This window comes from Staurois parvus, unplaced genomic scaffold (assembly GCF_062004578.1).
Source record: "Staurois parvus isolate SC_StPar_1 unplaced genomic scaffold, SC_StPar_1.0 ptg000183l, whole genome shotgun sequence".
Taxonomy (NCBI): Eukaryota; Metazoa; Chordata; class Amphibia; order Anura; family Ranidae; genus Staurois; species Staurois parvus.
Window position 1 is genome coordinate 6,639,040 of NW_028317979.1, and position 16,977 is coordinate 6,656,016.

At 39.9% G+C, this 16,977-nt stretch overlaps 1 protein-coding gene across 2 annotated transcripts in view; it reads left to right on the forward strand.

The window, feature by feature from the left end:
* The first annotated feature begins 260 nt into the window (after nt 1–260).
* LOC149462196 (uncharacterized) overlaps nt 261–16,977 on the forward strand; it is a 200,177-nt gene continuing 183,460 nt past the window's right edge. For both annotated transcript variants that reach the window (XM_089677282.1, XM_089677283.1), the window contains exon 1: nt 261–556. In XM_089677282.1, coding sequence (XP_089533408.1) covers nt 513–556 — 44 coding nt within the window. In that variant the 5' untranslated portion in view covers nt 261–512. The remainder of the gene's footprint in view (nt 557–16,977) is intronic.

Consider the following 16,977-nt stretch of genomic DNA (forward strand, 5'->3'; position numbering starts at 1 on the left):
TATGCTATGTCAGTGGTATCATGTATCAAATATAAAGTAGGTGTTATCCCGAATTGACTGCAAAAGTGGAAATACACTTTAAAGGCATGGGAATTCACACGTCGACCTGACTTTTGTTTGGCCCCTGACAGCAAGGATTAAAGGGAACTTATTTTATATTTAACTGGAAACTTTCATCTAAGCACACAACATTGTAGACAGTAACTGTGCATGACAACGCAGAGACCGGTTTATCTATAGGATTAGCTAGTCAACACACAGTGACTGCACAAGGAAACATTTATCTGCCATCTCTGTCAACAGCAGAGTCATGCACTGAGGGATCTCCATACTCAGCCTTTGTTTACATGCTGTACAATACTGCTTTTATAGACGAAGCGTTCATCAGAAATGCTTAGCTACCAGCCGGAGTGTTACCTGAGCATAATGCAGAAACTGATCTCGGCTACTCTGTAACAGGCCCTACTTTCCGGAGAAAGGCAAAGAAGTCATCCACCTGAAGCAGAGAAGAAATGCTTAAACCCCAGAGGAGGATTGCCAGACAGACAGAAATCAGGTACAGAACAATGCGTCATGTTTAATGCCAAATCTCCTTCAATTGCTAGGAAAAAGTGATCAGGGAGAAGAAATAATAACATGTATGCACAAGATCTCATAAAGGTGAACTGTCCTTGCTTCTCATAACAATCAGATTCTTCCTTTCCTTTTCTAGTGCATTTCTCCCAACAGTCCCAATTTTCAGCCATGAATGTGGTGGGTCTTATTTATAGGGGTTTGATATAGTGATTAGAAGTGCTGGGCAGACCCGCTAATTGCACCCCTATTATATTGTATTATAATCCATGTAAATATTAGAACAGAAAAAAAAGTGCAACACAATGGTGTTATTATTATTATTATTATTATACAGGATTTATATAGTGCCAACAGTTTGCGCAGCGCTTTACAATATAACGGGAGACAATACAGCAACAATACAGTTCAATACAAGAGGGATAGGAGGGCCCTGCTCCTTGGAGCTTACAATGGTATTAAAGCGGTATTAAACCCCAACTCAAACATTTATTATATTGCAGCTTACCAATTCTTAGACATAATGGCTGCATGTCTTTTTTTAGACTTTCTTTCCTTTAGGCTCCATGCACAGGGGGTGTTTTAATAATGCTGGTAACGCTAGCTATGTAAAGTCACGTTAAAAACGTGAGTTTTTCAGTGTTCAGTGAGTTTTTTGCATTATCGTTTAGCAGCAGTTTTTTTCACCCCAAAAAAAGTTTTTTTTTGTCAAAAAATGTCCAAAAACGGCGGTTTGCCACGATTTACCGCATTTTGCCACGTTGTTCAGCATTAAAAAAACTCCTGTAGAAACCCACTAGTCCTGGGGTTTTTTCCAGCCAAAAAACGCCCCTGCCAAAAAATGTTGATTACAGTCAATGTGTGCATGGACACATAGGATAACATGCTGGGGGGTTTACTGGCTGTAAAAAAAAACATTGAAAATGAAAAACAGCAGCTGTAAAAACGTCCAGTGTGCATGAGAAAATTATTTTCACCTGGTGATCCTGCTAGTAAGTCTGTTGTTTTTTAGCAGAGCAAGACATCCTGCAAACATAGCAATTATAGGGTTCAGACAAACCATTTAACACTGACAGGGTTGTTTACAATAATCAGCTTTCATTCATTTTTGTTAATCATTTATCCCAAAAGGAACAAAACTGTTGCTGTAACTGCTTATAAAGTGTTAGCTGGAGTTTAGCTTCAATTTGTTTAGTGTATCTAAATCTGCTAGTCATCTAAAGCTGGCCATACACATGTAGATTTTTGGACGAGAATATTTGTAAGAAAAGTCGTATGAAAATTCTTTGAACATTCAATGAATGGACGAATGTAGTTCGAAAATTGTCTTTTGCTTTTAACAATTGGTTTTAAAATGAATGTAATTTCTGAATAATAACCACATACAATGGCCAAAAATTTGTTTGATCGAGAAAAGTTTTCTTTCCTGCCGCTTCGAATTTTCCCATCACTGCTGTAGAAAACAAACATCGATTTGAGCGGTTAGAAAATCAACAAATTTTCTTGAAACGAAAATTCTTGAACAAAAATCTACTTGTGTATGGCTAGTTCGACACTCCCCTCCCATTCCGCCCAGACTGATAATGCTGCTGTCCAAAGGGCTGCCTAATAAGGGATGCATGTCGCTGGCCAGATCACCAAGTGCAAACAGAGCAAAAAAATACCTAAAAAATAAAAGTAATGCAGCCATCACATATAAAAATTGGTAAGCTGCAATATATAACATTTTTTATTTTGGGTTTAACGCCGCTTTAATATGTATAACATATTTATTGGATTGTGCTACTTAGTTGTACATTGGTGTTTACATGTGATTCTCTGTATCCGTACTAATCTGATACACTGACCATATCTCTGTAGCATCTTCTATGTGGTGTGGCGTATAGAAATACTGTCATACTGGGGTCCTGATTTGTATTGACAACTGGAAAAGTGGCCAAATGCAAGAAAACTGGTTGTTTTTTTCCACTAAGAATGAGCTGAATATACCTGGGTTTATTATGAGGGGAGTTCTGCAAACATTACTGAAGTTCGGATGACGAATCCTTTCTCCTTTCAAGTCAAAGGGAGCCAAATGTTAGAAAACAGTAATGGTCAATTTCTAGATTAATAGGCAAGGGGGGGTCAGGCAAATGGCATGGGGGCTGGAACATGTACCAAAGCAAAAACTTTTTTTTAAATTCAGTTTGATGGAGAGCAGCAATTTTAATAAAACGTAAAGTGCAACATTGATAATGCAGCATTTCTTTGACTAACCTGCCTGGGAAATGCAAATTCACCTGTCTGTGAAGTGGCATATCTATACAATGTATACAACCTACTATAGTAAAAGAGACATTTATTAAGAATACAAATGCTGTTTGAATTGCTAGTAAAGGACAGCTACCATTTGTTTCTTCTGTTTGAAGCAAAGCAGTAAGGGATTCCCTTAATCTATACTAGATACTTATGCCGGCCATAGACGGTTCGAAAATCGACCGATTTTTCGGCTGAAAAAAAAATTGGCCGATTTTCGCACTTTTAGTGGGTTAATTGGCCGGCCGTTTTTTGTTTTTTTTTGCACTTTGAGATTATTGGTCATGTTGGAAAATTTGCGGTCGATTTGGACGATTGCCCGATTTTCCTGGCAATGATGAGCAAATATGCCGATCATTTTAACGATAAAAAATTGGCACATGAGCCGTGACCTGCAAGGGACAGAAGTTATGTGGTGAACTTTATGATTTATCATTAGTGGTAATGTTTATCGTTCGAAAAATCAGCCGATGTTCGACCCGTCTATGGCCTGCATTCGACTGACCATACATTATACATTTTTTTTGTACAATTTTCATTTAGATTTACCAAAACCATATAATATGAGGTCAAAGCTAAACACTGTCAATTTGTTTGGAATCAGGTAGGCCCTTGCACTACATAGTTGAAGGTAAATCTAAAGGAAATTGAACAATAAAATCGTATAATGTCTGACCAGCTTTATCCTAAATGAAGGTCTGGTATAGATGTTAATGGGGGACCCCATGCAAGGCAAGTGATGTAAATTGTGGACTGTCAGGCCCTATCTCTTGATAGATATCCTGACCACCCACCATGACCTGTCTAGGCATGAATTTTTCTAGACCTCTGAAGTGATTTTGTTGTATCTGGCACCAACCATCATTAGCAGATCTTTTAAGTCCTGTAAGTTGCAAGGCGGGGCTTCAGGCTTGCCTTTTCAGCACATCTCACAGATGCTCAATTGGATTGAGATCTGGAGAATTAGGAGGCCAGGTCAACACCTCAAACTCATTGTGTTCTTTAAGCCATTCTAGAATTCATCAGACCAGGCCACATTCTACCATTGCTCCATGATCCAGTTCTGATGCTCACGTGTCCATTGTAGGTGTTTTTGGATGTGGACATAGGTCAGCATGGTTACCTTGACTTGTCTTCAACTACACAGCCCCATAGGCAAGAATCATGATGCACTGTGTATTTTAGGAGAAATAAGGTGACTTTTCTATGGGAACCAGCATTAACTTTTTAGCAATTTGAGCTACAGTAGCTCTTCTATTGGATCAGACTACACAGGCCATCCTTCGCTCCCCATGTGCATCAAAGAGCCTTGGCTGTCCATGACCCTGTCACCAGTTCTCTGGTTTTCCTTCCTTGGCCCATTTTTGGTAGGTTCTGACCAGGGGCGGACTGACCATTTGTAAATTCGGGCACTGCCCGAGGGCCGGGATCAGTAGGGGGCCCCAGGAGATGTCCCTGGTACCTTTTTCATAGGCTTTTTTGAGTTTGGGCAAGGACACAGGGGCCCCATGATCCCTTATTGCCCGGGGGGCCCCATGAGTTGTCAGTCTGCCCCTGGTTCTGACAATTGCAGAATGGGATCATACCACAAGAGCTGCAGTTTTGGAGATGCTCTGACCCAGTTATCTAGCCATTACAATTAGGCCTTTGTCAAAGTCCCTGAAATCCTTACGCTTGCCCTTTTTTTATGGTTTCAACACATCAAATTCAGGGACAAGATGTTCTCTTGCAGTCTAAAATAATCTCATCCACATTTAGATGACATTGTAACAAGTCTATCAGTGGTCATAATACGAGTATCATGGCTGATTGGTGTATGTCCCTCTACAGGAGTCGATTTACAGATTTGATGTAGGCCTTGGCCACAAAACTATCTGGGTGTTTATACTTTTATGACAGCAGTTTTTTCTGCAGGTATGCAGAATACTTCTTCTTCTACATATACATTAGAGTGTGAATGTAGTGATCTACATATGAAGTATGGAATCTCATGTAAGTGAAAACCACTTTACAACAATAGCTCCAAACTCCTCTTAGCTTCCCTTTAAAAGCAGCTTTATGTGGTTGGAAAACATGTACAGTAGCTGTCTGTGCTAGGATATGAACCTTGATGGTAAAATGGTTTGCAAATTGTTAGCGTCTTGTTAAAATAACTTTCAACTGTCTTTGGATTGGATGTACAGGCGATAATAGATTTCTTTCCACTTTAAGAAATTGTTATAAAAAATAGATGGAAAAGCTCTTGTATTATCTCATGTGTGGGAGTGAGATTACATAGAGATGTCTGACACCTGGTAGTTAGTGAAGAGCAAATCTGATCAGCGAGTGTTCACATGTGGTTTGAGGGGATCAGAACACATAAACAGAGATGCTTGCTGCCAAGAGGTCTGCACTGTCTGTGATCATAAATACATATCACTGGAGCATGGGGATAACTTTACTGGAACAATGCACTGTCTTTATTATGACAGAATTGGACATTTTACATTATTAGCACAGAAATGTGTTAAGTGACAGCTGCTTTGCATAAATACATTAGTTGATTATATTTAAAATTCCTTCTCCTTGTATGTCCTAGTGATAGTTGACAGTAGAACAGAAATGTTGTGATAATATGTATATATGAAATGGAAAAGGTGTGTAGAACACTAGAGATTAGAAATGGAAAAGGTGTGTAGAACACTAGAGATTAGCTCAGGTGTCCTCTGAGCTCATCTCTGTCCGAACTTCTACTTTGCACTATTTTCAAATCCATTCATCTGTTGGCCAGGCCATTCCTCATCCTGCAGCACACATAAACTAAAGGCCATATGGACACATGCCCAATTACCAGGGGCGGACTGACAACTCATGGGGCCCCCGGGCAATAGGGGATCATGGGGCCCCTGTGTCCTTGCCCAAACTCAAAAAAGCCTATGAAAAAGGTACCAGGGGCATCTCATGGGGCCCCCTACTGACCCCTGGCCCTCAGGCAGTGCCCGAGTTTCCAAATGGTCAGTCCGCCCCTGCCAATTACCCATATGTATTCAGTGACTTTAACTGAATATAGCATGTATCTATATAGGGATAGTTTGGGTAGAGATGAGTTTGAAGGACTCCCAAGCTCATCTCTACAGAATCAGTGGTGTACATCCCCTATTTAGTGGCACTTAACTAAATAGGTTTCCTTTGAAGAAAAGTATGTATAGATGTTTCCATTGTGTATAGACAAACAATACTTTAGGACTTGAACAGTCTTATTACAGGCTCAACTGGTTAGGAATTTTATCACAATAAAGATCTAGTAAAGCTGGCTATACATGGCCCGAAATTCAGCTGGTTCAGCAGAGACCAGCTGAATTTTGATCCATGTATGGTCATTTAGGTTGTACAGAAGTTGATCTACCAATTAACTTCTGTACAACCACCCTGTTAAATTTTGCCCCCCCCCCTGCGATCAGCACATGACTATAGCCTGTAACACTGATCAGTGTATTCTGACGATAATGAAGTCTACCTGCTGTCAGAATACAATAGCTCAGCGGGAATTACTCCATCTACTTCAAATCTGTGGATGGGGGAATCAAGTCAGTTTTTTTAATGTAACCCGCTGATTGAATGAAAAAAAATATTAATCTGTGGGCTGCCTTAAGCTGGTCATAGATGGATCAATATTCAGGTGGTTCAACAGGGACTGGCCAAACTTCGATCCATGTGTGGCCACTTCCACTCAACAGAAGCCAGTCTACAATTGTCTTAAGTCGACCAGGCTTGTTGGAAAATGTTCTCAATCAGTGGCTACCACCAATGGGCTGAAGCCGCTGATCAGTGTATACTGACAGCACATAATCATCACAGTCAGAATACAGGGGTATATTTACTAAAGCTGGTTCACTCAGAATCTCGTGCACTTCTACATAGAAACCAATCAGCTTACGGGTTTTATTGCTAAAGCTTAACGGAACAAACTGAGGTTAGAACTTGTTGGCTACCATGCACAGCTGCACAAGATTCTGAGTGAAGCAGATTTGGTTAATAAACTCCACAATGTCTTAGCAGGAAGTATTCCCCTATCCACATCGATTGTGTGGATGTAGAAATGTTGTTTGTTTTTTTTTGTTTTTTTTTTATTCAGCTCTCTGGTTGAACAAAACAAAAATCTATGGCTAGTCTGAGCATATGTCTAAGGTGTCTCCATATATCTTGCAGTCATACTTTCAACTACTCAGATACTTCATAACTTACAACATAAAGCAATGATATATCCAATATTTTACAATTATCACAAAAACTGGAGAAGGGGGATTCTTCCAATGGGGATGCTTACTGTTGAGGAAGGAAATCTCCCCAGTGAGACACAGACAAAAAAGCTGACAGGATTTAAAACTATTCACTACTGAGAAAAAATATTTGCTATGGATATGCTTGAATCAAAAAATCCATCTTTTACAATGTAGTGCACCAAAATACACAATAATGAATTACTGTGTGTTATGGTGCACTACCACTCATGTGTATCGGAGGTCCATTGCCTTAGTAAATTGGGACACCACTGAAAATTAATGACACTGTTAATTGCTATTGTAGGCAACATGCATTCAGGGGCGGAATGACAACTCATGGGGCCCCCGGGCAATAGGGGATCATGGGGCCCCTGTGTCCTTGCCCAAATTCAAAAAAGCCTATGAAAAAGGTACCAGGGACATCTCATGGGGCCCCCTACTGACCCCAGGCCCTCGGGCAGTGCCTGAGTTTCCAAATGGTCACTCCGCCCCTGCATGCGTTAACTGGCATTCAACACACTGAAACTGAAAGGTGTCAATGAGACTGTCCATTCTACCTAAAACCCTTGCAACCCCTCACCCATCTCTGTAGTCTGATTGGCTGGTCTGTGGCGTTCTTTCATGTACTTTAGTACCAGTGCTTCCATATTGGTGTTTACCATCCAATCTTATAGCTCAAGTTTGTTAACATGAAAGAATTGAATGACATTTCCAAATATACATGTCTGTATATACAGAAGGCATATCAGAAAGGTACACATTAAAGATAAAATGTTGTTTCCCTTTGTTCAATATATAGCACCAGAGTAGTTCTGTTTATGAAATGTTTGTGAATGTTATTAACGTTAAAGTTATTACCATTCACAAATATTCAAAAATATTTTACTAGCTTTTAACAACAATTAGTAAGTGCCATACATGCCTGAGGCATACAAGGCAAAAGAGCCTCATAGTGCTGACTCATAGTCCTGACTCAGGAAAGGTTCCCTTTGTTCCGAAAAAAATAGAACTGTCCCTGAGGTAATATTTGACTACCATCCATAATTTGTACTTTGGAGACTAGACAAAGTACAAATATGACATGATATTATTATATGTGAGAAGTAAATCCATGTGACCCATGCTTAATCTCCTGTACAGCTAGTAGTAGTTATCTGTTTCTTTGGCTTATCTTGCCTTTTAGAAGACAATAACTGACATGTAAAAAGCTGGCCATATACTTTGGGATTTTCAGAAATGTCAAGCATTAGCTAGCCACACCTCAGTATAAGCATGTGATGAGTATGTGTCAATCACTTAAGGTAATTGTCCCATGTAGAGCTGCAGTATTAAGAGCTCCTAATCTTCAATAGCAATCATTATTGCTCAAGGGATTTAATACTCTATGTTGGAAAGTTCCCACGTGGCCAGTAGGCAATCATGCTCTTTTCTGATCGGATTCCCCTCTAATCCAAATTAGGAGAAAGTTTGTGGCTGGTCCTAGTAATAGTTACTTCCTCAATGAACAGGGGTACGCATGCCCACGTACCAAAGCCAATGGGACCCAGCGAGTTAGTCTAATTTGATAATTAGGGTTTTTATAGACAAGAACTGGGGATCTTGTGTTCATGATCAAGCACATATTGTCCATTCCTTATTCAAAAGCGATTTCATAAGAGAGAGGATAAACCACCTCTTATTGTCTTATCAAAGCCACACCAATTTTTATCAGTAATGGTGCATGTCAGGGATCAACATTTAACAGCAATATACTGCTTGTATTAAGAGACTACTACAACTTGTCCCTATCCTCATCGTGGTAAATTGTACATCCACGATAAGTATAATCAATCATCTTTTTAAGTGATCTATTGTGGACAACAAAGCATAGCTGAATTAAATATATTATTCACCCATCAGCGTATTCAGGTTCAGCAATGTTATCTCTTCAAACAACCTTTCTCATTGTTCACTGTATGCATGTACATATACTTTCATTCATGGAGGAGGCTATTCTCCAATTTGTCCCTGACTGGAGACTACAGCTATAAGCTATTTCTAAAACGGATGAGGGGATTGGCTTTCTAGCTCTATACACTGTATCTCAGAGTTTGCCCATACCCATAACTCCTAATGCCTCTTTCCAGGAAGGAATCATGCATGAGTAGTCATTTTGATGTTATCTTAATCCCAATCAATGTCAAAGGATAGGGAAAGGTTGCTTGATTGCAATCCTGTAAATAAGTATAAAGTGCTCTAAATCATATACAAAATAAGAGTGCTCAAAGCCCAAAAAAGAAAAATAACATCAACATGTTTCGCTTCTACAATGAAGCTTCATCAGGAATAACTAAATATATATTTATATTTTCCCCTTTCAAAGATGGCCACAGTGTCAAATGACATGATTACATCATCACGCTGCATTCGGACATCATGACATCACCGCGTATTGACATCGAGCATGCAGAGTAGCGATACACAGCGCGATCTTGTGGAAAGAAGATGAAATTATACTAACAACACTGAATATCACTACAGCGATAGTGCCAATCAATTACAGATATAATCTCTTACATAAAAAAAGGCATAGACTCACACCATAAGCTTGGCATCCACGTACCTCCACAATTTATCAAAGTATTTTTCTTCTCACCCAGACAGTCATTTTATATATGTATCGGCATGGATCTGTACAGGAAGATGCATTTCATAAATTTGATGTTCTACACCATTCCTTTTACTCCAGCCCTCCATAACTTGCCCAATGATTATACTGAATATCGCAGTTTTGAATACTTAAAGCCACATACATTACTTGTAGATTCCAATCTATCTGATACCAAGTTTAGAACCCAAAACACACCCAATATAAGTATATGCATTATTATTATTATACAGGATTTATATTGCACCGACAGTTTGCACAGCGCTTTACAATATAAATATATATATACATCTAGTAATACACTAGTACCTTTATTACAGGCAGATGTCTCATACCATTATTGGTGAGACATCTATCCTATCATGATAATAAATAGGTGTGGCACCCTTCTCTAGTTGAGCTGCATGGCTAAGTTTAGTTTTTGGTCTCAGTGGAGCAGTAATTGATTGTGTTTGTCGTTTCATGGTTTCCTAGCTGAGTGTTTGATTTAACCCACCTGCTACTGGAGAAGATTCCAGAATGTAGGGTAGGGAGAGTCATATGACAAGTATAAATATTTATTATACCCTAGCCCAGGGGTCCTCAAACTTTTTAAACAGGGGGCCAGTTCACTGTCCCTCAGACCGTTGGAGGGCCAGACTATAGTTTAAAAAAAAAAACTATGAACAAATGCGGACACAGTACAGGAGATGAGCAGAGACTGCGGACATAGTACATGAGATGACCGGAGACTGCGGACATACAACGGCGGCGGGAATACTGGTCCGGCCGCTCCATAAGACACACAGACATTTCCCCCCAAGTGTGTCTTATGGAGCGAAATATACGGTAAATGCAGGACACCTTGTTGGGTCAGATCTGTGTACAATGTAAAGAGAGAGAGGGGGGGGAGAGATAAGGAGGGGAGAGAGAGAGAAGGAGGGGAGAGAGAGAGAGGAGGGGGAGGGAGAGAGAGAGGAGGGGGGGGGAGAGGATGGGGAGAGAGAGAGAGGAGGGGGGGGGAGAGGAGGGGGGAGAGAGAGGAGGGGGGAGAGAGAGGAGGGCGGGAGAGAGGCGGGGAGAGGGGGGGGAGGGGGAGAAATAGAGTAGGGGGGAGAGAGAGTAGGGGGGAGAGAGAGTAGGGGGGAGTGAGAAGAGGGGGAGTGAGAAGAGAGGAGGGGGGGAGAGAGGAGGGGGGCAGAGAGAGGAGGGGAAGAGAGAGAGGAGGGGAAGAGAGAGAGAGGAGGGGGGGAGAGAGAAGAGAGGGGGGGAGAGAGAGGGAGGAGATTGATCATCTACTGCACTTATCTAGGGTCCGTGGCCGTGATACCCGACATGCAGCGATGGAGTCTCCTCTCTTGCTCCCCCTCTTCATGGTCAGTTCTATGCTCCGCCCTCCGGCCATGACTGTTGCATACACTGATCAGAATAGATGGCCGGCTGGCTGCAGAGAGGCCAGGTGAGTGGTGCGGGTTCATAAGCTGAGCCCACCTTCCCCTGTTCTAGAATTGCTGATCCCGCCCTCCTGTCTCCCGCCTGAGCCCTGCCGAGCTCTCCCGACCTGCGAAACCCTAGTCCCTTGCCTCGCGGCAGATATGCCCCTGCGCGGCGGGCCGGATAAATGTCCTCGGCGGGCCGCATGTGGCCCATGGGCTGTAGTTTGAGGACCCCTGCCCTAGCCAATCCCTGGAAGGAAGTAATCAGAAGGTGGTTGATAAACGTTTGTGAGGCCTTTCCAGAGTGTTCATCATCTCCGCGGAGCATTCCAATTCTGCTCGCTGGAACTCTGGATGTAAAAGGGAAGGATATCCTGGAAATTAGTCCCTACCCTTTTTGATCTCTGCTAATCTTTTGGCTGTCCATCCCCCAGACACTGAGACTGGTTGGATTACAGGACATGGATAGACCTTAAGCCATCTTTGCTCTGCTTGAAATATGGATTATGATATGCTTTACTTTTCATTTGATGTGTCCATCTAATTTGATTATGGATGACATTGAGGGCCTCTTGCACCTTTCACATACAACCTACCATATGAGAGCTTCTTATCCCCAAAATGAGAAAGAGACGACACATATTTTTAGAATTCCAGTATATGTAGTTTTATCATAATGATAATCATGGGTTTCATCATGCTGATTGCTAACATATACTCCTAAAGAAGATCTATTCATCGAAACATGCCAAGTCTGCACATGGAGTGTATTGGATCTAAACAATAACTGAACCCTGTACTCAATATTTTAGAGTTGGTTTGTGTCTTGTTTTTTTATTGAATGTTCTTGTAAAATGTATGTTTTTTGTATATATGCATTGTTTTCTTTATATCTAGTATGAAGTCCCTGGCTACTACCACCATTTGTTTGTACAGGGTTCCAGTTCTTTTGGGGCTATTTCCCCTGAGATGTTGGCAGTGAGACAAAAAATTGCAGTCTGGGCCTCAGCAGGTGCTGGGCTGATTGTCTGGAGAAGCTTGCTAAAGGATTATGTTTGCTGCAGAGCACTGTCCTGAAGTCCTGGTCTGGAGAATGATGTTTGTCTCTCACACTGAGGAACTACCTGTGGATGCTGAGTGGCAGACAGCTCCTGTGACATTGTGAGTAAAGACCTTACTGTGGATTCTTGGGTGTGCAAGTACTAGAAGGTAACTAAGTGCCGGAAGATGCTATATGGACTGGGACTGCTCTTATACAGTCATAGATATACTGCCAATCCCCTGTTACCCCCAAGAAAGGCTGCTTAGAGAAGATTAGTGAAAGTTGTCCTCCTGTTATTTCTGTTATTGTTTGGAGTATGCTGATCCTTGAACCCCTCTGCTGTTTTAAGTTATCCAGTAAATTCTAATAAGAAACTATGCTATGCTTGTGACTGGCAGCCTCTGTGCTAGCAAGGGGGACCTTAGCCATTGCAAGCATCTGCCTTCTCTGAATTCAGGCAGATGTCGTCTGATGATTTTTTTTTTTTATAAATATTTATTAAATTTTTCAAATCGTATACAAAAAAAAAACCATTCAACATTTCTATTAAACTCGTTGTCTAAAAAACATTATTCTCCTCACAATTTATTTATATGTAACTTCCATTTTTTACCATCCCCCTCGCCCGAGAACCCCCCCCCATCCTCTTAATCCCTCCCTCCTCCCCCCTCCCCCCCATACTCTACCTTTTCTCTCCCGGATAAAGTCCATATTATTCTGATGTTCCTAAACCCATTTCTAAATCTCTTCCTAAGGTATTATCTCATCATATATTTTGCCTTTTCTCTGTATTCTTCCCAGCCTTTCCATTTTTTATTGTACAGCTCTAATTTGTCCTCATGCATATAAAACAATTTTTCTGTCTCTGAGATCTGGCTGTCGTCTGATGATAACTGCAGTTCTCTCCACTGGCCACTGTGAGTTCCTACTCCTGCAGCTTCCTGGGATATGTTCCATGAAATCCCAGGAGACTGAGGTAGCAGGGACAAGCCGTTTTTGTCTAGGCAAGAATGGCGGTGGGTGGGTGACTAAGGCAGTGCACAGAGCCTTAGTCAATCAGGGGGTGAGCAATAACCCATTCCTTATCCAAAAACGTCTTTGAGGTTTCAGGGAACCTTTTTTTTTTCACTGAATCCTAAAATGTTTGGAAACCTATATTGTGTGTGTATACTGTATATAAACACAGGCATACAGCGTTGGTTAACAACAGTAAAAAAAACTTCAGTTAAATCAGTTAAAAACTATTCCAAACCATTATTGTTTCCCTTAAAGGTATTTTTCACAGAAAGAAAAATTTGTCATCTCAGAAGTTGGAAACGGAGAAGTAATTGCACTGAGTTGCTGAGTGCTCCCTCTTTCTGCTAATCTACAAACTGCAATATTTAATAGAACAACCAAAACAAGGAACAGTAGACTAGCAAACATTTATAAATCACATAAAATTACTTTAAGTTTAAGATTGACACTAATTAACACTCTGGCATTGACTGAAGAATATTTATTTTTCTTTAGGGCTTCAGTAACTGTAAAAATAAATGTCTGTATGGAAAAATAGATTCTATTGTATGCTCTAAAACTGCTCTTGATTTATGATAGGGTTTACGATGATGTCTTTTAACCTGGAGTGACTTAAATTAGGTCTAGCATGTACAGACATGTATGCTAAATGATTTACTCACACACTGCTAGTCAGGTGATGCCTGGCACATAACAAAACTAAAGCCTCACTGGTTTTACTTTAAATGTTGATACAAATGAAGCGTACAGTTTCATCCCCAAGAGCTGGATAATGCGCACTGAATCGAGCATTACAGGCCACTGTCTACTGACATCTAGGTTAGTAGATGAAACCTAGCATGTCAAATATTTGTTTTCTGTATGTAATACTTTATTCTTCATTGTATGGGGAATTCCATTATCTCACTCCACTATGTTTGCTGTTTCATTCATCTTAAAGAGAGCTATTACACTATTTAGCTTATGCAACAGTGAATTTACCAAGGAAGAATTACAATTATTGGATAAGGGCCTTAAATATGCCCCAGCTACCAAACTTAATAAATTCCAAGCATACATAGATGTGCACAAATTTGCTAGACAACTATCATTAAAAAGACATTTTATGAATAATCCCATCCCTACAAACACCACTGCTAGTCAATTTGTTCGCTCCAATCTCCGGAATGCGTCCACTTATAACCCTCCACCGCAATCACATTCTTATATCAATCTTTTTAAGGAAAAGGCCCTGAAAGACTTGGCAACCATCCCTGTCAGAATACCCTATGACAGTGCTGGTATTAATAAAGCCATGAGGTCTCTATTAGAGAAAAAAGACCTAGTTATCAGGCCTGCCGACACAGGAGGAGGGGTTGTCACTTTAAATAAAAGTTATTATGTCTCTGAAGTTTGTAACATTTTAAGTGATAGAACCACTTACGCTCTCCTTCCCAAGGACACCCTTGCAGTTTTTAAACGTTCCCTGAAACAAATTATTAAAGGGGGTTTTGACAATAAGATTTTAAATAAATCCCCAGCGGCACCAAGACTACCCGTGTTTTGCATTTTACCAAAAATTCACAAAGACCCATTACATCCGCCAGGCAGACCGATTGTAAGCAGAATAGGGTCCTTATGTTGTAAAATTGGAGAATACATAGATTACCACCTTCAGCCATTAGTTACGCAAACACCCTCCTATCTTTGAGATACAGAACAAGTCCTGAACATAATTAAAGATGTTAGTATTACACCAGATACTTATGTGGTGACAGCAGACGTAGCATCCTTGTACACCAACATCAGCCATAAAGACAGGATGGAAGCAACAGACTTCTTCCTCACGCACTTCAGCACTTTACCCATGGCACAAAAGGAATTCATTTTAAACTTACTGGAATTTGCAATGGAAAATAACTACTTTTGGTTTAATAAAGAATATTATTTACAAATTAAAGGGGTGGCCATGGGAGCCAAGTTTACGTCCAGCTTGGCTAACCTTTTTAAGGCTTATTGGGGGGAAGACCTGATTTATGCGAGGGAGTGGCCGGAATTATCATTATACAAAAGGTACATCGATGACATTTTTCTATTATGGAACGGAGATGAACAGTATTTGTGCAATTTCTTTGGTACTTTGAATAACAATGATCGCAATATTAATTTGACATATACTTTTAGTAAAACAGAGATCAACTTTCTAGACCTTACCTTGATGAACTCTAATGGAAAAGTTATCACAAAATCATTTTTTAAACAAACAGATCAGAATAGCTATATCCCTATGGATAGCTGCCACCATCCTTTGTGGCTAGCTAATATTCTGAAAGGTCAGTTCGCTAGGATCCGGAGAAATTGTATGAATATCAATGACTACCACTTGCAAGCTAAGATTTTGAAAAATAGATTTATGAAAAAAGGATACAGCGAAGTCACTCTAGACAGTACTCTGAACGATGTGGCGGGCTTGGACAGGGACCAAATGCTAATGGACACTGCGAAAATAACATCATCCCATTTCTGCCCATTTATTACAACATATTCTATACAGCACAGAACTGTAAGTGGTATTATCAGGAAAAATTGGAATATTCTCAAAACAGACCCAGTACACACTAATTTCCTACCGGAGAAAATGGAGATAATTTTTCGGAAGGCGACGGCCATAAGACATCGCCTGGAGCCCAATACTGTGGATCCACCTAAAACGGTGTCATTATTTTCTAATTTAAGTGGATTCCACCCCTTCAACAGGTGTGTGATCTGTACATGTAATACGAGTAGGAAAAGGAAAGTAGAATATTTTACTTCAAATACCACAGGTAAATCTTATAAGATCAAAAACTTCATTTCTTGCAACAGCAGGTATGTTGTTTACATGTTCACATGTCCATGTAATAAACAATATGTCGGTAGGACAACAAGGAGACTGAGAGATCGTCTCTGCGAACATGTTTACAACGTAAAACGGGGATTCAAAGAACACTTTTTATCTAAGCATTTTAGATTTCATCATAATAGAGACCCTACATTACTCAGGTTTTTAGGGATTGACATAGTGACGCCGCATTGGAGATGGACCCATAAGAAACGAGCGGTCTCTCAATTGGAGACCAAGTGGGTATATGAATTGGGCACTTTATAGCCCATGGGTCACAATATAGAGGTTGATCTCAATTGTTTTATTGATAACAGCTAATATTTTATCTTGATATTATGCTAACAAACTCTTACAGTTTTTATTTTGATTTTATTCATGGGTATTTTTATGTATTTTTATATTTCATGTGCATACTATTCAATTATTTTTATATGTTTTGCATGGAACATTTTAGCATTTATGGGGTTTTATATGTTCCCGATAAGGACTATATTCATGTTTTATCATCATATTTCTGTTTTCATGCCTATCCTGGTCTATCTTGCTAAGATTGAGCTAAAATTATTATAATTTCATTGTTGTGATTTTTATATAGCTGATTTAATATGTTTTTATTGTCTTACATAGATTGGCGTTCATTTTATATGGATCTTTTAATCCCCAATTTAATTAGCCGCCTTCATTATTTTATAATTTTTATATAATATATATTTTAATATATATTTATTTATTTTTATTCAAAAGCACCTTTGTAATGAAGTACCAGTCTATTGAAGATAGACATTAGCCCTGAACCAATTACCAGGAGTGACCATCCTTGTTATATTAGCCACTTTATAGATGCAGTTTCTAATGGATTAATA